Source organism: Mauremys reevesii, linkage group 10, assembly GCF_016161935.1.
Source record: "Mauremys reevesii isolate NIE-2019 linkage group 10, ASM1616193v1, whole genome shotgun sequence".
Classification (NCBI taxonomy): Eukaryota; Metazoa; Chordata; order Testudines; family Geoemydidae; genus Mauremys; species Mauremys reevesii.
Genome location: NC_052632.1, coordinates 43900185 through 43927240, shown reverse-complemented (window position 1 = coordinate 43927240; position 27056 = coordinate 43900185). Strand labels below are relative to the sequence as shown.

Sequence of the window (27056 nt, the reverse complement as noted above, 5' to 3'; positions counted from 1 at the left end):
TCCCAGCACCTTGAGATCAGAATATCATCCTTTTTTTGGAACAAAAGTACTATCAGACTGAGTACTGGGAAGTTTACAGGATTATTTTATATAGTTATTCTTTCTAAAATATGTGCAAATATTTTTGAGCTACTTCTTCCACACAGTAAATAATCCTTATTCAGAAAGGGCCATCCAGATCTCTCTGCCAATAAAAGGAAGGTGTAACAGGACTTCAGTGTCCCTTCCTGATAATATCCCCATTGCAACCTGGGATGGAATTATTTAGGAGTGGGGGTGTTGAGAACATATTCACAATGGCTCGTTTTGTTGTTCCCAATTATAACAAAACATTCTTTCTGGCTGAGACAATTGGTAAGAAAGGCTGTTAACTTACGCTGAGGGGGCTGAGAATCAAATGGCATCATCATTTTTGGCCTCATCCCTCTTCTTCCTGCCAATGTGGACATGCTGTCCTCTGACTCATGCCCTGAAGAAAGAATACAGAAGGTTACTTACTACAGCACTGATTCCTTCATGACAACACACAACCAGGTGATTTGGCTACAAACATCTTTTAATTCTTACTAACAGACTAAATATAGTTCTTCCACCCCCTCCACTGGAAAACCAGAAGGGGCGGGTTAGGTTACAGGCACTATTGTGTATGGGAGAAACAGTCCAGACTTCTATGATACTAGTATCCTATAGATATGCAATTTCTGGAGACAAATGGTAGTATGAATTAAGCTCAGTCATGTAGAGATGGCACTAATCATCATTTCCCTTCACAGACTAGTATGAGATACTTTTTATACTATCTTGCACACAAGATTACTAACTTGTTATAACTAGGTATGATTATTATGGTATACCAAAGAATAACTCAAAAATTAATTCTTGTGCACTCTATTGTCCCACTGATACATATGTAAACCATGAAGATGAATCCTCTACACCTGAATGGAACAGAGCCCTGTAACCTAGTCACTAAACCCAACCTAATAAATAGAAAAATAAGAAAAATAATTTAATAAAAAAACTTTTATTATAATCTAAATAACATTTTAACAAATGCTTTTGCCAGATACAGTGGTTATACTGTATCTAATTTTACACAATTAAATACCAAGATCCAACTACAGCTTGTTGTTAGGCAAGCTTACCCCTGTATGAGTTGCGCCTTTGATGGATATTGCTATCCATGGAATTGTCAACTGGTGTGATGTCCTGGGAGTTGCGAGGGATTGGTGTGTCTGTCATGATGGGGTTAGGGTCTGGAGATTTATCAATGGGTTTCAGCTCCAGTCTCTCATGATGGATCCAAAGGTCAGGGGGTTTGACATCCTTGGAATTTCCTTTGTATTTATGGGACCCATTCACTGATTTGCAGGCAGCCCGTTTCCTTGCAAAACAAGAAAATAAATGAAACATTCTTAGACAAATATTTTGTTACTCTCAGAGACAGGCGAGTTTTCTTTTGAATTTCTTTCAGATCTGCTATTCAACTGTGGGGCAGCTAACTACCAGGCAAGAAGCTTCCTTTTACAGATGTACATGTTCCACAGCTAAAGGGATAGGCTGGTGTACTATGCAGCCGTTGATTTTTGTTTCAAAATCCGCCACGTGCTGCAGAAACAAAGCTTTCATGAACAAATATTACCAGTAAGTTCCCAGTCCTTGTGGTTGTGAAGATAAGTGTGAAGTGTATGAAAACCAATGTTCTGTTGTAGTCCTAAGTGTGCAAATAGCCTTAAATAATAGCTGCAAGTGGGGTGTGAAATGACACAATTACTTCAAAATGGTTATAACTCTGAAGCTTAATGTTGATAGTTTAAATGTTAATGATTTTACTACTGATCAGGTTAGCAGACACATTCAGCTAATGTGCTTACTTGCTCTTGTTGGAGTAATAATGCCAGGTTCTGGAGTTTGAGGTGATTTTTGTGTGAGGTCAAGGATTTTTACAGGTGGAAAATGAGGCGTTCAAACACCCCTTTCCACCTTGGACCCCGGGAGCAAAAGAGGAAACGTCATATCTGGCATCAAGAAGGAATGCAAGTAACAATTAAGAAGGGTATAAAACAAGGCAAATAAAAAATTGGGGAGGAGGGGACTTTTTCAGTTTGTTTACACTGTGCATAGAGTGGGTAGCTAGAGAAGCTCCATTTGTCATGGGGCCAGGGTAGCCTGAAGAGTGCAGCAGGAGGGAGGGTATTTCACTCCCTGAAACTCCTCTGCAGGTTCTGGGTGAGTGGAATGTAAAAGTTAGGAGGCCTTATCTCAGTTCTAAACTGCTGAAGAGGTAAGCTGGCAGGAATGGGCACACAAGAGAGTGGAAGCAGGTGAGTGGAGAAAGGGCTTGAGCAAGTTTGAGGTGTTGTTCTCGGGGCCTGCCGCTTCTCTGGCTGAAAAGGCCTTATAAAAATAAGCTGTGAAGATCATAGAATCATAGAATTCAAGATCAGAAGGGACCATTATGATCATCTAGTCTGACCTCCTGCAAGATGCAGGCCACATAAGCCGATCCACCCACTCCTTAGCAAGTGACCCCTGCCCCATGCTTCGGAGGAAGGCGAAAAACCTCCAGGGCCATTGCCAATCTTCCCTGGAGGAAAATTCCTTCCCGACCCCAAATATGGCGGTCAGCTGAACCCCGAGCATGCGGGCAAGACTCTCCAGCCAAACCCTCTGGAAAAGCTTATATCATACCAGGCACATAATTGACCTATTGACTAAGCCCGTTATCCTATCATACCATCCCCTCCATAAACTTATCTAGCTTAATCTTAAAGTCATGGAGGTCCTTCGCCCCCACTGTTTCCCTCGGTAGACTGTTCCAGTATTGCACTCCCCTGATGGTTAGAAACCTTCGTCTAATTTCCAGCCTGAATTTCCTGACTGACAGTTTATATCCGTTCGTCCTCGTGTCCACATTAGCACTGAGCTGAAATAATTCTTCTCCTTCCCTGGTATTTATCCCTCTGATATATTTAAAGAGTGTAATCATATCTCCTCTTATCCTTCTTTTGGTTAAGGAAAACAAACCGAGCTCCTCAAGTCTCCTTTCATACGAAAGGCCTTCCATTCCTCGGATCATTCTAGTGGCCCTTCTTTGTACCTGTTCTAGTTTGAATTCATCCTTCTTAAACATGGGAGACCAAAACTGCACACAATACTCCAAATGAGGTCTCACCAACGCCTTATATAACGGGACTAGCACCTCCTTATCCCTACTAGAAATACCTCGCCTAATGCAACCCAAGACCGCATTAGCTTTTTTAACGGCCACATCACATTGCCTACTCATAGTCATCTTGCGATCAACCAGGACTCCTAGGTCCTTCTCCTCCTCCGTTACTTCCAACTGGTGCGTCCCCAGCTTATAACTAAAGTTCTTGTTAGACATCCCTAAATGCATAACCTTACACTTCTCACTATTGAATTTCATCTTGTTACTAATACTCCAGTTTACAAGGTCATCTAAATCTCCCTGGAGAATATCCCGATCCTCTTCCGAATTGACAATACCCCCCAACTTGGTGTCATCCGCAAACTTTATCAGCCCACTCCTACTCTTGGTTCCCAGGTCAGCAATAAATAGATTGAATAAATTCCTATGATGATAAACCTTTTTAGAATTTTAGATAATTTTTAGAAAAATAATGGGTGACATGCTATTTAAGGGATTGCTCTACCAGAAAAATCAAATTGATAATGTCCCTTTAATTCAATAAACGTATCCATCCTGGGATTCACCAAAAATACAGAATTTTCAGTCTGCTGCACTAGAGTGCCCCAGATCACACATAGACTTCCTGAATTGTATCTATCAGGATATTTCACACCTAAGTTCTTTTGGTATGACAATCCTAGAATCATAGAAGATTAGGGTTGGAAGAGACCTCAGGAGGTCATCTAGTCCAACCCTCCTGCTCAAAGCAGGATCAACTCCAACTAAATCATCCCAGCCAGGGCTTTGTCAAGCCAGGCCTTAAAAACCTCCACCACCTCCCTGTAACCCATTCCAGTGCTTTACCACTCTCCTAGTGAAATAGTTTTTCCTAATATCCAACCTAGACCTCCCCCACTGCAACTTGAGACCATTACTTCTTGTTCTGTCATCTGTCACCATTGAGAACAGCCTAGCTCCATCCTCTTTGGAACCCCCCTTCAGGTATCATAGAATCATAGGCTTTAAGGTCAGAAGGGACCATTATGATCATCTAGTCAGACTTCCTGCACAACAAAGGCCACAGAATCTCACCCACCCACTCCTGTATCAAACCTGTGTCTGAGCCATTGAAGTCCTCAAATCATGGTTTAAAGACTTCAAGATGCAGAGAATCTTCCAGCAAGTGACCCGTGCCCCACGCTGCAGAGGAAGGCAAAACACCTCCAGGGCCTCTGCCAATCTTCCCTGGAGGAAAATTCCTTCCCGACCCCAAATATGGCGATCAGCTAAACCCTGAGCATGTGGGCAAGACTCACCAGCCAGACACCCAGGAAAGAATTCTTTAGTAACTCAGATCCCACCCCATCTAACATCCCGTCACAAGCTATTGGGCATATTTACTGCTAATAGTCAAAGACCAATTAATTGCCAAAATTAGGCTATCCCATTATACCATCCCCTCCATAAATTTATCAAGCTTAGTCTTGAAGCTAGATATGTCTTTTGCCCCCACTACTCACCTTGGAAGGCTGTTCCAGAACGTCACTCCTCTGATGATTAGAAACCTTCATCTAATTTCAAGTCTAAACTTCCTGATGGCCAGTTTATATCCATTTGTTCTTGTCTCCACATTGGTATTGATCTTAAATAATTCCTCCCCCTCCCTGGTATTTATTCCTCTGATATATTTGTAGAGAGCAATCATATCTCCCCTCAGCCTTCTTTTGATTAGGTTAAACAAGCCAAGCTCTTTGAGTCTCCTTTCATAAGACAGGTTTTCCATTCCTCGGATCATCCTAGAAGCCCTTCTCTGTACCTGTTCCAGTTTGAATTCATCTTTCTTAAACATGGGAGACCAGAACTGCACACAGTATTCCAGATGAGGTCTCACCAGTGCCTTGTGTAACAGTACTAACACCTCCTTATCTCTACTGGAAATACCTCGCCTGCTGCATCCCAAGACCACATTAGCTTTTTTCACGGCCATATCACATTGGCGGCTCATAGTCATCCTGTGATCAACCAATACTCCAAGGTCCTTCTCCTCCTCTGTTACTTCCAACTGATGCATCCCCAGCTTATAACAATAATTCTTGTTATTAATCCCTAAATGCATGACCTTGCACTTATCACTATTAAATTTCATCCTATTACTATTTCTCCAGTTTACAAGGTCATCCAGATCTTCCTGTAGGATATCCCGGTCCTTCTCTGTCTTGGCAATACCTCCCAGCTTTGTGTCATCCGCAAACTTTATTAGCACATTCCCACTTTTTCGCCAAAGTCAGTAATAAAAAGATTAAATAAGATTGGTTCCAAAACCGATCCCTGAGGAACTCCACTAGTAAACTCCCTCCAGCCTGACAGTTCACCTTTCAGTACGACCCGTTGTAGTCTCCCCTTTAACCAGCTCCTTATCCACCTTTCAATTTTCATATTGATCCCCATCTTTTCCAATTTAGCTAATAATTCCTCATGTGGAACTGTATCAATGCCTTACTGAAATCAAGGTAAATTAGATCCACTGCATTTCCTTTGTCTAAAAAAATCTATTACTTTCTCAAAGAAGGATATCAGGTTGTTTTGGCACGATCTACCTTTTGTAAAACCATGTTGTAATTTGTGCCCATTACCGTTGACATCAATGTCCTTAACTACTTTCTTCCTCAAAATTTTTTCCAAGACCTTGCATACTACAGATATCAAACTAACAGGCCTGTAGTTGCACGGATCACCTTTTTCCCCCTTTCTTAAAGATAGGAACTATGTTAGCAATTCTCCAGCCATACGGTACAAACCCTGAGTTTACAGATTCATTAAAAATTCTTGCTAATGGGCTTGCAATTTCATGTGCCAGTTCCTTTAATATTCTTGGATGAAGATTATCTGGGCCCCCCCATTTAGTCCCATTAGAGTTTGGCTTCTACCTTGGATGTGGTAATATCTACCTCCATATCCTCATTCCCATTTGTCATCCTACCATTATCCCTAAGCTCCTCATTAGCGTCATTAAAGACTGAGGCAAAGTATTTGTTTAGATATTGGGCCATGCCTAAATTATCCTTAACCTCCACTCCATCCTCAGTGTTTAGCGGTCCCACTTCTTTCTTTGTTTTCTTCTTATTTATATGGCTATAGAGCCTTTTACTATTGGTTTTAATTCTCTTTGCAAGGTCCAGTACCTGGCCCAAGCTGGGAAGCTAATGATCCAACCAGTGGACCAAATTTGGTGATGAATCCTGGTCAGGGGCCACCTGAGGCATGTTGCACATACACTAAGAAGAACTACTCTCTCTTTCAAAATTTGTTTGAAGACCTTGCATACAATTAAGATCAAATTAACAAGCCTGTACATTTTCTGGATCACTCCCCACTCTCACTTTCTTAAATATAGCTACTGTATATTTGCAATTCTCCAGTCATAGGGTATGACTCCCAAGTTTATTGATTCATTAAAAATCCTTGCCATTGGGCTTGTAATTTCATGTGCCAGTTCCTTTAATGTGGATGGAGGTTATTCAGGCCTCCCGATTTGGTCCCATTAAGCTGTCTGAGCCTGAGAATGAGAGGGATAACAGTGGTTTGAGCATTGGCCTGCTAAACCCAGGGTTGTGAGTTGAATCCTTGAGGGGGTCACTTAGCGATCTGGGACAAAATCAGTACTTGGTCCTGCTAGTGAAGGCAGGGGGCTGGACTCAATGACCTTTCGGGGCCCTTCCAGTTCTATGCGATAGGTATATCTCCATATATTTATATTTAGCTTCCATCCTTGTTCCCATTCGCCACCCTGCCAGTGACCTTCAAATCCTCATTACCCTTATTAAAAACCGAGTCAAAGTATTCATTTAGGTGTTGGGCCATACCTAGATTATCTTTAATCTCCATCCCATCCTCAGTGCTTAGTGGTTCCATTTATTCTTTCCTTGTTTTCTTTATATTTAAATGGCTAAAGAACCTTTCATTATTGGTTTAATTTCCTTTGCAAGGTCCAATTATGCTTGGCTTTTGGCAGTTCTCACATTTTCCCTATGCTTTCTGACCTCCAAGATGTAGCTTTCCTTGCTGATCCACCCTTTCTTCCATTCCTTATGGGCTTTCTGCTTTCTCTTAATAACCTGTTTGAGATGCTTGTTCATCCATTTGGTCTGTGATCCGTCCCTACAATTCTTCTCCTTTGCTTGGGATGCAGGCTTCAGGGAGTTGCTGCAACTTTGACTTAAACGTAATTCCAGGCTTCCTCCACATTCAGATTCTTCTTCAGTCCAGTCCACTTCCCTAACTAATTCCTTAATTTTTTAAGTCTGCCCATTTAAAATCAAGGACCCTAGCTGAAGACCTGTTTTTGTTTATCCTTCTATTTAGTTTAAAGTGAAGTAATTCATGATCACTTGAACCAAGATTGTCCTCTACAATGAGTTCTTCTCTAGGGACCTTGTTACTTACCAGTACTAAATCTAAAATGGCACAATCTTTTGTTGGAGTAAGATATTTAACTCTTTCATCAGTGAAGCCAAGGAAACAGCCACCCTTAAACAGCTAGTGTTAGTGGCGTAGACCTATATAATAATTAACTGACTTAAATTCAACCCACATAAGACACAATTGATGTTGATAGGTAAGGGCAAAGAAAATGCATGAATGGCTGAGGGTTGTACCAACACTTTCAGATGGAATGTTTTCTAAGCCTTTGCCAGTATCAACTGCAATTGTGAGATCATAATGGAGACGTCACTACTCTTGCAGTCATAGATACAGCTATTAAGTAACTGAATAAACGGAGAAAACTAGAACAGAGTAAAGCACATCTTACTTTTTCTGGTGAGAGGTGGTGCGACGAGTGCAGAAGACAGCCACAATCACCACTATCACAATGGTGATCACTCCAACAGATACTATTATGACTAGAAGCATGTTGCTATCCAGGGGGGATGTGGGGCTTCCATGAGGACTGTTACTGCCTGTAAGGGGGTGGGGGGTGGGGAGAGGAAAGCACTTGTTATACAAAGCGTTTACTTGAGAAAAAGGTCCCCACAGCAGGATGCAAAAAGGAATCAACAGTGATGGAGAGCCTGAAGAAAGTAGACAGTGGCAGATAGAAAGTAATCTTGGCTCAGCTGGTGCATTTCACGTTAAGTACTCTCGCTCTTATCTTTTGTTATTTAAACATTTGCACATCACCTGATTATGGCCATGTACAATTATCCTTTTCTCCTATATAACATTTTGATAATCTATTTCCACATGATAGCCCATTAAAAATTACATAATGATGCCTACAGTTGCTGCTAAAACCATTCAGGTGTGGTGAGACACTCAACTATATCACAACAAAGAGGTTCAATATGTGAGAGGCTGGCATAGTTAACCTGCAAAGCAACAATGAGTCTTCACATTAAAATGTATCTGCATGAGCATTTCTGATTAAAAGAAAAGAATTGTTATAAAAAAATCAATTGGTTAAGTCCTATTTGTACTGAAAATGTTGAGACAGGATAATATGCCAGGGTATGCTTATATATAATGACATCTGATCAACTGCTCCCCTTAGCAATCTCTAAGGAGTCTCCAAGGGAACAATGAACATGCTCACTGCATTCACTGGACCAAGTAATGTAAGAATTCTATCACCTGACTGTATCTCCTTCTGAGGCGCCACAAGTTCTTCCACTCTACTACTGTTGTTGAGGATGCATGGGCGGGTCCCTGCAGAGATTAGGGCAAGAGGACAGAAGCCCACTGGAACACACACTCCAATACCTCAGTAGTCTGGGGCTGTAAGAGTGCCACCTGCAGGGGCCTTCCCATTACCTGTCCGCGCCTCAGTTTCCTCATTTGTAAAATGGGGATAATGACACTGACCTTCCTTTGTAAAGAGCTTTGATATGCACTGGTGACAAGTGCTATAAAGAGCTACAGATTATTATTATTATTACCTAACTCCCTATTCAGTTACCCCCTTACTGCACCATGTGTCTCCAACAGGGGCGGCTCTACAAATTTGGCCGCCCCAAGCAATCATGGCCCGGGAGGCGCCCCCGAGCCGCGGGAGCAGCGGACCTGCCGCGGGCACGACTGCGGAGGGTCGCGCGGCTCAGCTGGACCTCCCGCGGCTGCGGACGGTTCCCACGTCCGGCGGCTCCGGTTGAGCTGCCGCAGTCATGCCTGCGGGAGGTCCAGCCGAGCCGCGGGACGAGCGCCCCCTCCGCAGTCATCCCTGCGGCAGGTCCAGTCGTCCCGGGGCTCCGGTGGACCTCCCGCAGGCATCACTGCAGCAGGTCCACCCGCCCAGCCTGCCGCCCCCCTGGGAAACGGCCGCCCCAGGCGGGTGCTTGCCCCGCTGGGCTCTAGAGCCGCCCCTGGTCTCCAATGTCCAGACAGTCTTCTGTCATATGAATGAACTCATTAACCCTTCCCTGCCCTGGAACTTTGGAAATATTGGAAACTGGAGTTTGTGGCCCAGGGTACCACTGTTTCTGTAATGGGTCTGACCTGGATCCTTGAACTCGGGCAAAAATTTACTTCTGGATCTGAATTTTGTGGCATCTCTAATTAAAACAAAACATAAATAACTATCAAGCACACAAATTACATATTGGCTCATAAATGTAAGTTTCAAAGTAAAATATAAACCTTTAATTTCAAATACCCTCCATAATTTAAAAAAAAAAAATCCATCCCAGCATGCTGCTTCCAAAGAACAGCACTGTGCTAATAGCAGCTATCTTCTTTTACAGTCCAAGCCTCTAGGACGTTGGGGAATTGTACTTTGCTGTCTCTAGAAAGATGTGTGGTGGATGGTGAAAGGGAAAAAGGGCCTGAAAACACATCCAGGAAAGCTAACAAATATGCAACGAAAAAGACCCTGCTGGAACTAAAGGGTATCAGGCATTCCTTTGGACACAGTAACCACACTTAATACATTATTGGTATTCTACAATGATCATTTTTCTTTAAAATAAGATACATTTTACGCAGCTGTAACCAGTGGTACCTCAGTGCAAGACTTTCATGATACTAAATGCAAATGAGGGGAAGGTTTAAGAGCGAGATTTTTTTTCTCCTTGACCCTATTACGTTCTATAAAATTAATTATACACTGGTACATAGTGGCAGTCATTTTAAACTAGGCTGGGAAAAGGTTTGGTGACATAATTGAAATCTGGTGCATATAAAAACATTTTTGTTCCCATTTGTTCTTTCATGGTGGACAAGGCCTGTATTATAGTAACATGTTAAATTAGTTTCCCAGTCTTACTTGTGAACTGCTAATATGAAATGGTTCATAAAAGGGGAAAACTGCAATTATTGGAAAAAATGTGTTCAGGGCTGTACATAATAGCTTCATATTTTAGGAGACATATCACATCACACACCATTATACCAAGACATACTGAATTTCAGCCTAATAGGTCTCTGCTGAAATGCTTTATAAAGGGCCTTACCACTCATAGGTGGTTTGTAGTCAGGTCCTATATCCAACGGCCGACTTCCTTTTCCTGAAGACCCTAATGCTAGGGGAAAAAAATCACATTAATAAATATCAGTTATGGAATAAACTTTCTTCATCTCCTAGCTATTCATTTCCAAAACCTGTATCATCTTGGACCTATATTGTACAAGTTTTGTTTTCATATGGACATGAATAGCAAATACACTCCACCAGAGATGTTCCCAACAAGTTCAGCAAACTCTGAATACCTCCAAACACAGAAACAGTTCAGAAGGGCTACCACCTAATAGGTGGATACTGCTTTTCTCAGTAAGTTGGGCTTTTTAAAATATCAGTAAAAAGAAAGGATGGTTTGTAACCATGATAGCCAATAGACTGATACAAGCGACTTCCTAGATGCTTACATTTGGGGTTATATCTACTTGGGCATCACTGAACAATAGCATATACAGCATGCTAAGTTACTTTTTCTGGCCCCAGAATTACAAGCCAGGTTAGGAGACAGAAACATATAAACAATGGGAATGTATCTTAGACATAGTCAGTCTTTGCTTATCCATCCATACAAGCTTGCAAGGCAATTTTTTTGGTGACCCTCCCGCACCCGGAAAGTGACACTACAGTCAGAAAAATCTTTTTAGTGGACATTAAGAGAACAAGTCTAGCTGCTTCTGGTCTGTCTTTCAGAGACAACATACGTAAAATTACTTAAAGTTCTGGGCAGAGCAGTGTGATTAGTGGATGACAATGGAGGTACATCTATTTGCCAGCTGGTTCATTACTAAACTGAAGGCAAATAACATATCCACTTCAAGAATCTGAACTACTGTTACCTAGTGGAACAAAATAATAACAAAGACACCTCAACTTTTCCTCATTTATGTAGGACAGTCTTATAATATGGATCCAGCTATCCTCCAATCACACAAGCTGAAAATCGTTCCACTTTACTGCAGTTTTGTAACCATGCGGGAACCAGTCCTGTCTGTGTTCTGTGCACATCGAAAATTCCTACTGAATTCAGAAGTGCCTTGCTTTTGTAACCATACACCTGATATTTTCAGCCCTTGTAAGCAAAGCGGGTTTACGTTTAGTAATTGGGTGGGAAGCCTCTCAGAAAAAGTTAGGTCCTGTAGGAGGTGTTGCTTATTCACTAGGTAAAGTGAGACCTTCCTGTTACAATAGTAAACCAGTGCAGCATAGAATGCACTTTGCTCCTAGAGTCTAGAATGGGGTCCTTTACTTCTATACACAGCCCATTAAAGTCAATGAAAAGACTCCCACTCACTTCAACAGGCTTTGGACAGAACTGGTTATACACTGGGTAACTCCACTGTCTTCATAGGGTCTTGGTCCCACAGTGGAGGGGGGTCATGTGAGCTTCTTGCAGAGCTCCTGCTCAGGGATGGGAACCCCCTGGGACTCCAGCCTCCAAAATCATCCAGGCTGCACTTTTTGCTCGACTGTGTGCTAGCTGAGAGGTGCATGGGAATTGGTGGCCTCTGCTGCAGGTGATGGACATCTCAGGTACTTAAAGCCATGGCCTAGAGGAGGGAAGTGCCTAACTGCAGAGTCTGCAGCTGCCTAGGGCTAGCGCTGAGGATTTAGAGTCCATAGTGTCGCCATTGCAAGGTTCAAGCATGTTCAGCCTCGGAATTGCCACCATGTAGCTACAGCTGTCTAAGGCTGGCCTCTGGCAATTGGCCTCATGTCTGTAGCCAGAGAAGCTGCAGGTGGTTCTGTGACTACTGGGGGCATTAAGCTAGGAGCAGATAAAGAAACTGGAGTTAACCTCAAGGAACAGAGGTCATCCGTAGGAAAGGAATGTCAAGGGAAGCAGGAAGAGGTCAGGCTTGCAGGGGAGAATAGCGTCCAAGGTAGAAGGGAAACAGGCATGGGGGGAGGTAGTGCTGACCAGGTAGTAGACTAGCATGTAGATGGGAGCAGAGAGAGAAAGGCTGGTGTCTTCAGATTCCCAAGGGCTAAGTCCTCACTTTGGGGAAATGGTGTTTGCAAGTGTCTTGCTCAAATAGCAGGATGGGTGCTGAGGGAGACATTTGTCAGAATTGATCAGGTATCTGCTGGCTTTGGAACTTTGAGCTGAGACCGGAACCACATACTGTGACTGGTGAAATAGGGTGGTACCGGAGACATGGCTATAGAAGGTCTGAATGAGGAAGGAGATAAATCTGTGGGGAGTTTCCCCTGATCACTATGAAAGTTCTGCTCACTGTGGACACTGGTAAACCCATATGGGTGTACAGCTCAATGAGAAAAGCAGGGGGCTGAGGGAGCTGTGTATGGCAATGTATACAGTCATGCAGAGGTATGTGATCAAAATGAAAAATCTCTCTGAGATTCAGTACCAGATATACTATGGCACCAATGGCACTGCCACACCAGGCCCACACTCGGAGCGCACAATGACTATATGAAGGCCCACAAATATGTTTGGCTCTGGGGCCCACAAAAGGTTAATCCGGCCCTGATACAAGTGACCTAATAATTAGAGTGCAGCTCTCTTTTTATTTTACCATATGTTCACTATTATTATAACTCAGAACTAATTTAGGCAATCTGCTGCAGCAGCAAGACATACGGAATCACAAGTTCAAATCTAGTGTCAGAACCCCTACTGAGTCAGCAGAACCTTTCTAGTAGAGAAGATACAACAGAGACAAGTGCAAGAAAAAAATCAAATGCACAGCTACAAAATGGGGAATAACTGGCTAGGTGGTAGTACTGCTGGAAAGGCTCTGGGCGTTACAGTGGATATGACTGAATATGAGTCAAAAAAGTGATGCAGCTGCAAAAAAGTCTAATATTCTGGGGAGTATTTACAATGGTGTCATATATAAGAAATGGGAGGTAACTGTTCCACTCTATTTGGGACTGATGAGGCCTCGGCTGGATTTCTGTGTCCAATTTTGGGTGCCACACTTTAAAAAAGATGTGGACAAACTGGAGAGAGTCCACAGGAGAGAAAAAAAGAACCGATAAGAGGTTTAGGAACCCGGCCTGTAAGGAAAGATTAAAAAAACGGGGTATGTTTAGTCCAGAGAAAAGACAACTATGGAGGGATAAAAGTCTTCAAATATGTTAAGGGCTCTTATAAAGAGGAGAGTGATCAATTGTTCTCCTTGTCCCCCGAAGGTAGGATAAGAAGTAATGGGCTTAATCTGCAGCAAGGGAGATTTAGGTTAGATATTAGGAAAATTATTTTAACTCTAAGGATAGTTAAACTGCAAGGGACCTTGTGGAATCCTGTCATTGGAGGTTTTTAAGAACAGGTTGGACAAACATCTGTCAGGGATGGTCTAGGTTTACTTGGTCACGCCACAGTGCTGGGGGCCGGACTCAAAGTCCCTTCCAGCCCTACAATTCTGTTTCTATACATATATTCTGGTTCTTTCTCCACTGACTTATCATTAAAATAATGACAATACAAAATTGCTATTATGCCAAAGTTAGAATAATAGAAGAGGTTGATGGTAAATGTGTGGCAACACACACACTCACTTTTTACACCTACACCTACACATATTATATATATATATATATATATATATATATATATATATATATATATATAGTTAGAAATGTGAAAAATAGATGCCCAGTATGACAGACATTGCAATCCCAGGCGATATCTTTGGGGAGCATACTGTAATAAGTTTGTTTCACTGTGGGCCAGGGACCATATGCAACTCCAAGGGGGAGAGTTATTACAGCTCCTCTAGAAACAATCCCAGGCGATATCTTTGGGGAGCATACTGTAATAAGTTTGTTTCACTGTGGGCCAGGGACCATATGCAACTCCAAGGGGGAGAGTTATTACAGCTCCTCTAGAAACCAAAAACAGTAGGAGGTGATTAAGCTGAATCCCGTAGGTGGAAAACATATCTAGAGAGGTACCCCACCCGGGGGAGGAGTGCATATGAAGGTTCAAACTGGATTTTCCAGAGATCAACAGACAAAGGGCTTTTGGCATAACAAGACTGTGTTTAAACTGACACAGGCCTTCTTTCTGATCCAGCAAACAGACAGGACTTTTTGTCCAAAGGCGGCCGCAAATCCTTGCGGAAGGGTTGGAAAGATTTTGGCCTACTAAGGCCTCTATGATGATGGGGTGACCTTTGGTAAATTTCTAATATGCATCCAGGAAATTTTATTGCTTTTATGTTTTCTCTGTAATGTAACCTTAAGAATAAAGGTGCTGCTTAGAAAGAGCTGTGTGGTAACTTCTAACTGGTGCATAGCTCTTGGAGAGAAGGCAAAGCACAGGCACTGGCCTTTAGGCAGACTGGCTTGTTGGGGATATCAGTGTAAGGCAGGGAACTGTGCAGCCTTAAACCCCCTAGAGTCAGGAGAGAGAGACACGTGACACTGGGAGACAGAACTCTCCATCAAGGGTTGTATGTGCCCTCAAAGAACCACAGAGGGGAAATACAGATGCAGTTACCCTGAAATTTTGACACCCCAAACCCTACAATTCTGCACTCATGAAAGAAGGCTTATAAGGTTAAGACATCATTCTGATTAAGATGGGAAGTTGAAAAAGCAATAAAAATGATTATAGGGATATAATGGAAACAGGGATGGAAACAGCAATCTCTATAAATTAGCAGTTACGCAATACAGACAATTGATTAGGGGTCAATGAAAAAGACAGAAAATACACTAAATTAAAGACAGTAAGAAGGAATTTGTTAAATATATGAGGAATAAAATAAATTCTAACAATTGTGTAGGTACATTGCTAGATAGGAATGGTAAAATTGTCAATGCAGAAAGGATAGATGTGTTTAGTAAGTATTTTTGTTCTGTATTTGGAAAGAAGCTGGGTGAAATATTCACATCTTACAGTGATAATGAAATACAGTAATAGGCAAAATATTAAACAGCAAGTACTGAAGGTACAGATTTTTAAATCTGCAGGACCAGATAACTTGCAATTAAGAGTTTTGAAAGAATTGGGCAAGGAGTTCTCTTACCCATCGATGTTGGTATTTAACAGATATTGGAACACTGGGGAAGCATCAGAGGTAAGGTGACCAGACGTCCCAATTTTATCGGGACTGTCCCGATATTTACTTGTTTGTGCTGCGTCCCGACCGATGTTCGGTTGGGATGCAAATTGTCCCGATATTTTGCCCTCCGGCACACAGGGGGAGGGGGCTCACGCCCCCCCGGACCAAATCCACCCTGGCCCCTCCCCGACTCCACCCCTCCTTCCCCCATTGGATCCCTCCCCAAAATCCCCGCCCCCTCACTGCCCTATTGGATCCCTCCCCAAATCCCTGCCCTGGCCCCGCCTCTTCCCCAATTCCTCCTCCTCCTCACCCCTCCCTCCCAGGCTGTGCTAATCAGCTGTATGGCGGCACAAGCGCTGGAGGGAGGTGGGAGAAGCAGGACGCGGCAGCCAGCTCAAGGGAGGTGGAGGCAGAGCAAAGGTGAGCTGGTGCAGGGGGGTGGGGCATGGAGCTGCCGGTGGGAGCTCAGCCCCCACCGATTTTTCCTATGCTCTGGCAGCTCTTGGGTTTTTTTTTTTGCTTTTGTTTTTTCCTCCACCACCGGCTCTTGGGGTCTCTCATCTGGTCACCCTAATCAGAGGACTAGGAAAAAAAGCTAATGTGCCAGTATTTTAAAAGGGTAAATGGGATGACCTGGGTAACTTTAGTTTGGTAATATCTGGACATTGAACCACATATTGAAACTGGGCAAATCATGGAAAGGCTGATATGGAATGGAATCACTAAAGAATTAAAAGATGGTAGCATAATTCATGCCGACTTTTATGGAAAATGGGTCTTGTCAAACTCGATACAATTTTTTTGGATCAGATTATGAATTTGGATGACAAAGGTAATTGTGCAGACATAAAATACATAGACTTCTGTAAAGTATTTTACTTAGCACTGAACAACATTCTGATTAAAATTAGCAATACACAAAATCAACGTGGCACACACTAAATGGATTAAAAACTGGGTAACAGATAGATATTTAAAACTTCTAATAGGAATCATAGGACTGGAAGGGATCTCAAGAGGTCATCTAGTCCAGTCCCCTGCACTCATGGCAGGACTAGGTATTATCTAGTCCAGGGGTAGGCAACCTATGGCATGCGTGCCAAAGGCAGCACGTGAGCTGATTTTCAGTGGCACTTACACTGCCCGGGTCTTGGCCACCGGTCCGGGGGGCTCTGCATTTTAGTTTAATTTTAAAAGATGCTTCTTAAACATTTAAAAAAACTTATTTACTTTACATACAACAATTGTTTAGCTATATATTATAGACTTATAGAAAGAGACCTTCTAAAAATGTTAAAATGTATTACTGGCACGTGAAACCTTAAATTAGAGTGAATAAATGAAGACTTGGCACAGCACTTCTGAAAGGTTGCTGATAGACCATTCCTGACAGGTGTTTGTCTAACCTGCTCTTAAAAATCTCCAGTGATGGAGATTCCATAATCTCCCTAGGCAATTTACTCCAGAGCTTAACTACCCTGACAGTGGTTTTCCTAATGTCCAATCTAAACCTCCCTTGCTGCATTTTAAGCCCCTTGCTTCTTGTCCTATCCTCATAGGTTAAGAACAATTTTTCTCCCTCCTCCTTGTAACAACCTTTTATGTACTTGAAAACTGTTATGTCCCCTTTCAGTCTTCTCTTCTCCAGACTAAACAAATCTAATTTTTTCAATCTTCCCTCATAGGTCATGTTTTCTAAACCTTTAATCATTTTTGTTGCTCTTTGCTGGACTTTCTCCAATTTGTCGACATCTTTCCTGAAATGTGGCGCCCAGAACTGGACACAATACTCCAGTTGAGGCCCAATCAGCGTGAAGTAGAGTAGAAGAATTACTTCTCGTGTCTTGCTTACAACACTCCTGCTAATACATTTCAGAATGATGTTCACTTTTTTTGCAACAGTGTTATACTGCTGACCCATATTTAGCTTATAGTCCACTATGACCCCCAGATCCCTTTCTGCAGTACTCCTTCCTAGGCAGTCATTTCCCATTTTGTATGTGTGCAACTGATTATTCCTTCCTAAATGGAGTACTTTGCTCTTGTCCTTACTGAATTTCATCCTATTTTCTTCAGACCATTTCTCCAGTTTGTCCAGATCATTTTGCATTTTAATCCTATCCTCCAAAGCACTCAACCGCTCCCAGCTTGGTATTGTCCACAAACCTTATAAGTGTTCTCTCTATACCATTATCTAAATCATTGATGAAGATATTGAACAGAACCGGATCCAGAACGGAACCCTGCGGGACCTCACTCATCATGCCCTTCCAGCATGACTATGAACCACTGATCACTACTCTCTGAGAATGGTTTTCCAACCAGTTTGCACCCACCTTATAGTAGCTCCATCTAGGTTGCATTTCCCTAGTTTGTTTATGAGAAGGTCATGCGAGACAGTATCAAAAGTTTACTAAAGTCAAAGATCATTTTCCAAAGTGGGTGTTTTTAGTGGGATCCTGCAATGAACTGTTCTTATCTCAATATCATCAAACATCATTATCAATGGTCTGAAAGAATATATAAATTAATTGCTGGTAAAGTTTGTAGATGACATAAAAACTGGCAGAGTGGTAAATAATAATGAAAGATTAGTTCTACAGAGCAAAGTGGATCACTCGATAACCGGACTCACAAGATCAATATGCATTTTAATACAGCCAAGTGCAAGAGTATACATTTAGGAACAAAATCACACACAGAAACAGGGGACTGTATTTTGGAAATCAGTAACTCTGAAAGGAACTTAGGGATAATGGTGAAGAACCAACTCAGCACAAGCTCCCAGTGCTTTGCAGTGGCTAGAAGAATTAACACAAGATGAGGTGGTAATATAATTGAATACAGAATAGAGACTGTGGGTAAAATTTTCAAAATGCCTACGTGTAACTTAAGAGGTAAAGTCAAATTTTCAAAAGTGACTTAGGCACTTTGCAGGCTACATCTCAAACAGCCAATGAGACTTGGGCTCCTAAGTCGCTTTTGAAAACTTGACCTTGCATGTTATGTAATTTAGGCACTTTTGAAAAATTCACCCCATTGCTGGAATACTGTGTCCAGTTCTAGAGTCCACACTTTGAAGTGATTAATTGGAAAGGGTTCACAAAAGCACCACAAGAATGATCAGGGGTCTTGGTACCTGCCTTACAGGTATTTCATCTATTTAGTTTAGCCAAGAGAAATTAAAAAGTGTCTTGATCACAGTCTGTATGTACCTACACACGGAGAAGAGTTTTAATACAGACAGCTCTTAAGTCTAGAAGACAATGGCTACTGCAATCTCATGGCTATAAACTGAAGCTAGACAAAATGTGACTAGAAATAAGGTGCACATTTTTAACAGTTATTATTAATTAACCAGTGGAACAACTTACCTAGAGAGATGGTGAATTCTCCATCACTTGAAGACTTTAAAGTAAAATAAATGGTTACTAACCTTTCCGTAACTGCTGTTCTTCAAGATTTGTTGCTCATGTCTATTCCACTTTAGGTGTGGCATGCGCGGCATGCGCTATGTGCACCATTGCTGGAGATTTTTCCCTCAGTGGTATCCATTGGGCTGGCTCTAGAACCCTCTTGTGGTGCACGCTCATGGCCCTGCATCCTCTCAGTTCCTTCTTGTTGGCTAACTCTGACAGAGGGGCAGGAGGGTGGGTCGTGGAATGGACATGAGCAACGCATCTGGAAGAACAACAGTTACGGAAAGGTTAATTCATTGTTTCCATTCCATGTTAGGTGACTCACAAGCAGTATCCAAGGAGGTGGGCACAGAGTTTATGGACATGCAGATTGAAACACTGGTCTTCAAAAATTGGCACTATCTCTAGCCTGCTGAGTGATGGTGTAATGGGAGGAGAAGATACTGACGACCAGGTTGCTGCTCTGCAGATGTCTTGGATCAGGACTTGGGCCAGGAAAGCTGCTGCTGAAGCCTGAGCTCTTGTTGAATGAGAGGTCAAAATGGCAGCAGGTGGAATGCCCGCCTGCTCATCACACATATGAATACAGGAGGTGATCCAGGACGACATTCTTTGGGATGAAACCGGTAGGCCTTTCATCATGTCTGCTATTGCCACAAAGAGCTGCCCGGGTTTGGTCCTCTCAGTGTAGAAGGCCAGGGCACATCTAACATCCAACAAGTGGAGATGCCACTTCTCTGCATTCCTATGCTCTTTTGGGAAGAAAACTGGCAGGAAAATAGCCTGGTTACCGTGAAACTGCAAGACCCCTTTTGGAAGGAATGCTGGGTGTGGGCGCAGTTGAACTTTGTCCTTAAAGAATACTGTATATGGGTTCTGACATAAAGGCCCTAATTTCTGAGACCTTCCCCGAGGTAATCGCTATTAGGAAGGCAAGAAACATCAAGAAACACTTCCACTTCGCTAGGTAAATTGCTCTAGTAGATAGTTTCCTACTACCTAGCAAGATCTGGTGGACTTGTTCTGAACAGGCCTGTTTCTTTAGGTTCAACTATGGAGCTTCCATGCAGTCGAGTGAAGGACCCAGAGGTTTGGGTGGAGTAAATGGCCGTGGTCTTGTGAGATCAGGGCCAGGCAGGGCGGAAGCGGCAGCAGGGGCACCAGTGACATGTTTAGCAGTGTTCCTCTCATTGGCCGCTGTGACACAAGGAACCATGCGAGGAGGGTGGAAGTACAAGAATTCATGTCCCTTGGCAGGCACAGGAAGAGGGTACTTCTTCTCTGCCCTCTTTCAAGTGGGAGGAAGAGAAGATGGGGTATGCCATAGGGATCTGACCACACCCATAATAGCTTCACTGACAGGTAAGGCCTCCTTTGATGGGGCTGCTGTGGACAAAGTGTCAATGAGGATATGTGAGGACTCTTTAAGAACCCCAACCCTCCAAGTCTAGGTTAGAAGTCATCCTTTTTAAAAGCTCGTGGTGGGCTCTAAAGTCAGCCTGGGGAGGAGGAGGAAGAAGCCAGTACCAGCAGGGGGCCCTCTTCTTCTTCTTCAGCCCCCACTATGCCCCCCGAGGCCTAAGTCCTGTGTGTCAGTACCAGGCTCAGTACCAGAGTCTGGGTCTGTTGCCAGATTGTGAGTTGGAGGAGCCCTCCTCTCGGACAGTACCATGATCCTGCTGGCATCGCAATGATGGCCTGGCATCAGCAGACGGTCCCGCACTGGACTCAATGTCATCTGTGATTAGGGATGAGTTGATGGTGCCGCTAACGTGCAGTGGAGGTGTAGCCTGACATGGGTTGTACTCCGCTGCACTCCCCTTGTTTGTCCTTCCTCAGTACCGGGTAGCATCCCCTCTCGGACCGTTGCTTCTTATGCTTCTTTCTTGGTACTGGAGATGGAGAATGGGGCCGAGAAGCATGCAGTGCCAGAGATACTCTTTGCATCAAAGCCGAGGTGCTTGTAGCTGAGTCCAATCGGCTTGGCTCTGATGCTGGTTTAAGTGCCGCTTCCTTTAGGATAGCCTGTAGTCTAGCCTCCCTGTTTTTCTTTCTATGAGGCTTGAAATCCCAGCAGACTTGGCAACACTGTCATATGTGCGCCTTTCCCAGACACTTTATACAGCTGGAGTGTGGGTTGCTCACTGGCATACCCCTGCTGCAGGAGGCGCAGGGTTTGAAGCCTGGAGACTGGGGCATGCCCGGCTCCAGGGGCAAAAGAAGCCCCTCTAAGCTAAGATGGGAGGGGGGTCTAACTATATACACTAATTCTATCCAACTATGTACACTAGTACATGAAGTTAAGACTAATATAACTAATCTAGAGAATAACAGGAAAAAAAACCATTGACTGACCGCTTTGCCAAAGCAAGAGGAGCTGTTCTAGCAATGGTCACAGGTGGTAAGAAGGAACTGAGAGGGTGCAGGGCAAGCTAGGCTCCTTATACTAGTGCGTAAGCTTGCAGCACCAGAGGGCACTAGAGCTGGTTTGATGGATACCACTGACGGTAAAATCTCCAGCAACTGTGCATGTGATGTGTGCACACCTAACATGGAATAGATATGAGCAAGCACTCGAAGAACTAGATGTTCTTCTAAAGTTCAATCACATGTTGGCGTGTCTATAGCTCAACCACAATTTATGGGCTTGCTGCAGTGACAACGGAGTGAAATTCTATGACTTGTGTTATGCATCAAGAGGTCAGACTAGATGATCATAATGGATTAATCTAGACCCCTTTCGCATAGTGACTCTCAGTCAGTCTGGCAAATATCTAATTCCTAGAATGAGGGATTGATAGATTATCCTTTCAACTCTTCGGAGTTTTCACATCTCACGCTACCTTGACAATAGTTCTATTTGCAAGATGCTGAACCCGATCATCCTCTCACAGCAGTTTTACACCATTGTAACTGAGAAGAGAAATGGGCCCACTAGCCTAGGATTGCAAGCAATTGTCCTCCTCCTCGAAAACTGATCATCATTGCAGCAAGAATTAGAATAAATGCCTCTATTTTCAACATGACACTATGAACTAGCTAGTGTACATGTCCCATCTTTGGTCCTAGAGGATGTGTACCAGCCTGTTTGCAGAGAGCTGTACTGGAAGTATTGAGGTTCTCTGTTGCCCTCTTCAGCAAGGACTGGTAGAAATACAATTTGCTTGCAATCCTTAAAGACTTTCCAGTGTTAATAGGTCAGTTTTTTTAGGCTAGCTGTCTTGGGAGTGCCCCTTAAGTATGCTACACTATTACCTTTTGTTACTGTAGGTTAGCTCTACTGTGTACTACACACATTGAGTTTTGTCCTTGTACTTGACCAATGTGCAACACACAGATAGCTTCAACAGGGAACCTGTTCTACTGTGTGCCAACACCTGTGCTACAAGTAAGGAGAATGGAGGGGCAAAGTATTGTACTATGTACGTAAGGAGAAACACTATGGGAAAAAGATTTGAAAAGGTATTCTGAGATAACATACCCATCAATATGTGGCTAAGGTAGAAATAAGAAGAACCACAGAAGTCAGAGATTCAGTCCACTCACTGTGGGCTGGTTTGTTCCCTATATTCTCCAGTGCTTTTTCCATCACTTCTCGAGAGACACTATTCCACAGTCTAACGGATCTTGTTGTCAAAAAGTTTTTTCTGCTATTCAGCCTATGCTTTCCTTTTCTTCATTTCACCCATTGCTCCTAGTTTGTCACCTCTTCAAAGCCCTATTATATTTACAGGAATTATAAAACAAACATCTCCTGCTTTTCATATATGCATTTTTGAATTAAAAGTTCTACACAATTATGAACACAAACAAAATGTTACTGTGACAAAACTTTCCTCCCTTAGGATGCTCACGCTGTATGAAGGACATGAAGACAGTTATGTGCAGAACTGAGGTTAGAAAAGCAGTGCAAAAGAGACAGTGCAGCAACTTTTAAATAAAACACAAAGTTTTAGTCTTTCCTATCCCTTGGGGATAGAGACTGGGATAGCAGCCAGGGTTTTTGCAACCAAAGGCTGGATAAGAGTTTGTTCCTCAGCTGCCCTCAATCATCACCGTTTGGTTTGGGACAGGTAAAATAAAGTGTTTACAAAATATTTCTCAGTAATGGATTAAAAAAATATATTTATAACGTGGAACACGTTTTCACTTTAAGCTTTAATCATATGCCTAAATTCTTTGCCAGTATCCCTTTAAACTCGTTCCTCCCCAAACACTAAAATACATTTATCTCCCTATTAGTGGGATGTTTACCTTATTTGGAAGAAAGCAAAATTAGCCCTAAAAAATCACCACAGACCCCAGCTCCACACAGCAAGCTCAAAGCTACCATTTGTCAGGTTAGTAAGCTTAAAGTTTTTTGTGGCTAAAGTTGCATTCCTAGTGGAGACTGATCTCTAAATGAGTCAACCGTCAGACTCTCTTGTGCAGAAAGCTGAACAAGACTAAGGCTACTTCTATTTACTGCAAAAATAACAGATGTAGAGCTGACAAAACACAACTTGTGCTAATCCAGCAAGTGTTCTTTGGTCTTCTACCTCTTTGTGCTGAGATCCAGGTCAGAGCTCTACTTGAATATTACCTAATCAAATCCATTTTAACAGAATGGTTCAGGGCCGGCATAACGCACTTCTCCCCTTATGTGACATCTGACTATGGAGATCACTTTACATTCCTGACATCCAGACCACAAATAAAATCTCTAGTTCCTCTGCTAATAAAAGCTCCACAAGAGCTTGCTCAGTTACATTTAGAGCAGCTGATGTGTGTTTCATTTATCAAGTGCAATTGCAGGTGGAAAAGAAACACAGTAGTGTGTGAAAGAGATGGAATAGAGGAGAAAGAATGTCCGTTTATTTACCTTGATCGTTAGGCATTTTATCTGAGGATTCAGCTACCAGGACAAGCACAGGGGAGTAAAAAACAAGAGAAAGATCACCAGGTCTGAAGGAGTGACAGGCAGTATTTAAAGAACTTCACAGAGCAGAAAAAAACTAGTTAGAGATTTAAGCTTCCATTTTTAAACACAAAAACTCACATAGAAACAATACTGCTAGATATTAAATTGACACACACCTTTTTTGCAAGGTTATTTTTCACCTCTCCTTACAGATATTATCTACATTAACATCTGTCCTATACAATGATTTCTCCACATTTCCTTAATAGTACATATTTTCAATGTCATGTTCATTCCTACCCTTTCACCAGTTACCCATGAACAAGCATCTCTTGATTAAAGAGGCAGTTATATCATACTTGTTCATGTTATATCATCCATGACATTAACATGTAATTGTTCGCAGACCAATAAGAACTTATTTGCAAATCCTGCTGCCTGTACCGTTGGGCAGATGCAACACACTGCACCTGAAGTCTTTAGGTAACTAGAAGTCAGTTTTTCTGAAGCTCACTTACGGCACTGACTATGTAATAACATCTTGGTGACATATGGGCCAATAATTAATTTAAAAATAAATCTCCACAAACATATGATTTTAAACTGGGTTATGCGTTTGTTTCCAGCCAAGAGCTGCTGGAAGAATGAAGAGAAAACATCTTCCCTAATCAAACTTCATCTTCTCCTCCGCAGCCCATATTCAATACGAAATTGATGCTCCCAGTTGCTTTTCCTACAGGTATTTTAGGAAATGCTGGAGAACATACATGAGACTTTACCTTTGGGTGTTCTGAACTGTACTGCCTCCGACATAGGCCCCATGCCCTTGGAGTTGCGGGCCTGGATTTTGAAATAATATGGCGTATCAAGGGTTAACTCTTGGATCTGGTGTGTCAATCTGTTTCCCACCACAGGCTCAATGACCCAATCATGTATCTCAGCATTCACATCTGTGCTGTAGTAAATGATGTATCCTGTTCAAAGGTACCAATAAGATAAAATTTATGCATTAAAGGGTGGGATTTTTGTTGCTCCTTAAATGACTCCAGAGCACAGATCCTACTGACTTTAGATGGAATAGGTGCTCTTAAACCACTGAGGGGCTTTTGAGAACCGCAACCTCCTTTGTTTCACTATATAAGCATTCATTTAAATCTTAGATACACATCCCATGGGAAATTTTAAACCATTGTATTATATCATAAAGTATAACAATGCCACTTAAAATATCAAAATTATCCTACATTCAATTATAGAGAATTCCATTATTTCCATCTTCTTTTCCAATCATATGAAAACAATGTAAAATAATAATTTGAGGACTATTATAAGAATGTTCCCTCCTCAAATATTAGCAGTTTAGAGAAAAATGATAGCTTTAAAATAAAATAAAAAAATAAGTAGTTACAACTTTTACTATCTCTCAGTTTATATTAACAATGAAAAAATGTAAACCTCAAGAGAATTGCATATTGCCTGTAAAGGTATATTAAATCAACATAATCTTTTATTGAATATACTGTATGTATGGCACCATGATGAACTGGCAAAATGATTATAATATATAATATATTTAATGATAGTGAATGGGTAGAAACAATGGCATAAAATAAATACTCACTAACAAATACAGGGCTAAACATCAGAAGCCCTATGCGCCGGCACAAGGGGATATCTGATGTCCCCTTTCTCCCTTGCATGGGCTACCCGTACCATGGGTAGAAGAGTGGAAGGGGTTGCATACTCTGCAGAGCTGTAACTTCCTCTCCCATGTAGGTGGGTGGCACCCACCTCTATTCCCTGGGCTAGTCCTGTGCAATGCAGCTAAGATCTGCCCTAAACAAGGAGCAGCATGTAAAGTGGCAATCAAACCCCAGAGATTAATGCAATTGAAGACAACACTCTTTATTTTTGTCTTAATTAATTGGTTGGTATTTTTAATATAATAATAATTGGAGATATACCAATCTCCTAGAACTGGAAGGGACCTTGAAAGGTCATTGAGTCCAGCCTCCTGCCTTCACTAGCAGGACCAATTTTTGCCCCAGATCCCCAAGTGGCCCCCTCAAGGATTGAACTCACAACCCTGGATTTAGCAAGCCAATGCTCAAGCCACTGAGCTATCCCTCCCCCATATTGTACAACAAAGGCCCGTGGAACCCAGAAATTGTACTTCTTAATGTTTGTTTACATATAAGAAACCTAAAGTTACGTTAAAAAAGGTTATTATGGTTGCAAACAAGTCAGTAGAAGCTAGGGAATGTTACAAATAAAGTTGCCTGTGCAACCTTAATTCACCCCTCTTGTGTGTATGCATTATGATACAGTCTTTAATGACATGATCACATACTGTTTTTTCCACAGACCCTGTCTCCCTCAGTGCACAGAAAGGCCAGTGCTCACTTTGTGAGCTATTTAGTATCTTGTTTTCTATTCAATCCACCAGAGGGCAGTCTGTTCACATGTTCCTGTAAAATGTGGAATTGGCATACAACTGACATATAAAGGGAATTCTAATGCTTCACATAATGCAATCATTTTATCAGATTTCCTTTTATAGTGTGATTGCAAATGTGATTACAAAACATTTTAAAAACATTCAGCTGTGATCATTGCACATTCAAAGAATAATAAAGCTTAGTCTTGTAAAATTCTGCTTAATCCAGGTGAGCAAACACATTATTTTTTTCATCTTCTTCATCATTTTAAGAGTGGGGAAGCAACTTTTGTGCCTGGATTTTTATGACAATTTTGGATGAAAAATCTAAATTTATCTCTTTCTTTTTCACATACACATATATGGAACACTTGATGGGGTGGTATAAAGATTTTATTGGCATGGATTTGAGATGGCTGCATAATTCACAAGTGATTAAATGTGGGGTAATTGATTTTCAGACTCAGACCAGTTCAGGTTTAAAGTCCACTAGTACAGTATGAAAGCTAGGAACAGGAGACTTGCACTATTGCAATGACGAGAGTCTCATCTTTCCAAAAGGATACAGAACCCTTGTTCCTTGCTATCCAAGGACTAGTTATACATAAGACATTTTTTAAAGATGTTACTGAAATGGATGTTACAAGTTTCCTTTCCCTCAGA

The 27056-nt window shown here is 42.1% G+C and overlaps 1 protein-coding gene across 10 annotated transcripts in view; it reads right to left on the bottom strand.

The window, feature by feature from the left end:
- Positions 1-27056, bottom strand: part of NEO1 (neogenin 1) — a 498809-nt gene that overhangs the window by 26072 nt on the left and 445681 nt on the right. For 7 of the 10 annotated variants that reach the window (XM_039492010.1, XM_039492008.1, XM_039492009.1 and 4 more), the window contains exons 20-25: positions 24736-24930; positions 23918-23950; positions 10597-10665; positions 7965-8112; positions 1146-1384; positions 377-469 (exon numbers count right to left, since the gene is read on the bottom strand). In XM_039492010.1, coding sequence (XP_039347944.1) covers positions 377-469; positions 1146-1384; positions 7965-8112; positions 10597-10665; positions 23918-23950; positions 24736-24930 — 777 coding nt within the window. The remainder of the gene's footprint in view (positions 1-376; positions 470-1145; positions 1385-7964; positions 8113-10596; positions 10666-23917; positions 23951-24735; positions 24931-27056) is intronic. The other 3 variants (XM_039492002.1, XM_039492005.1, XM_039492006.1) reach the window with 1 other exon arrangement.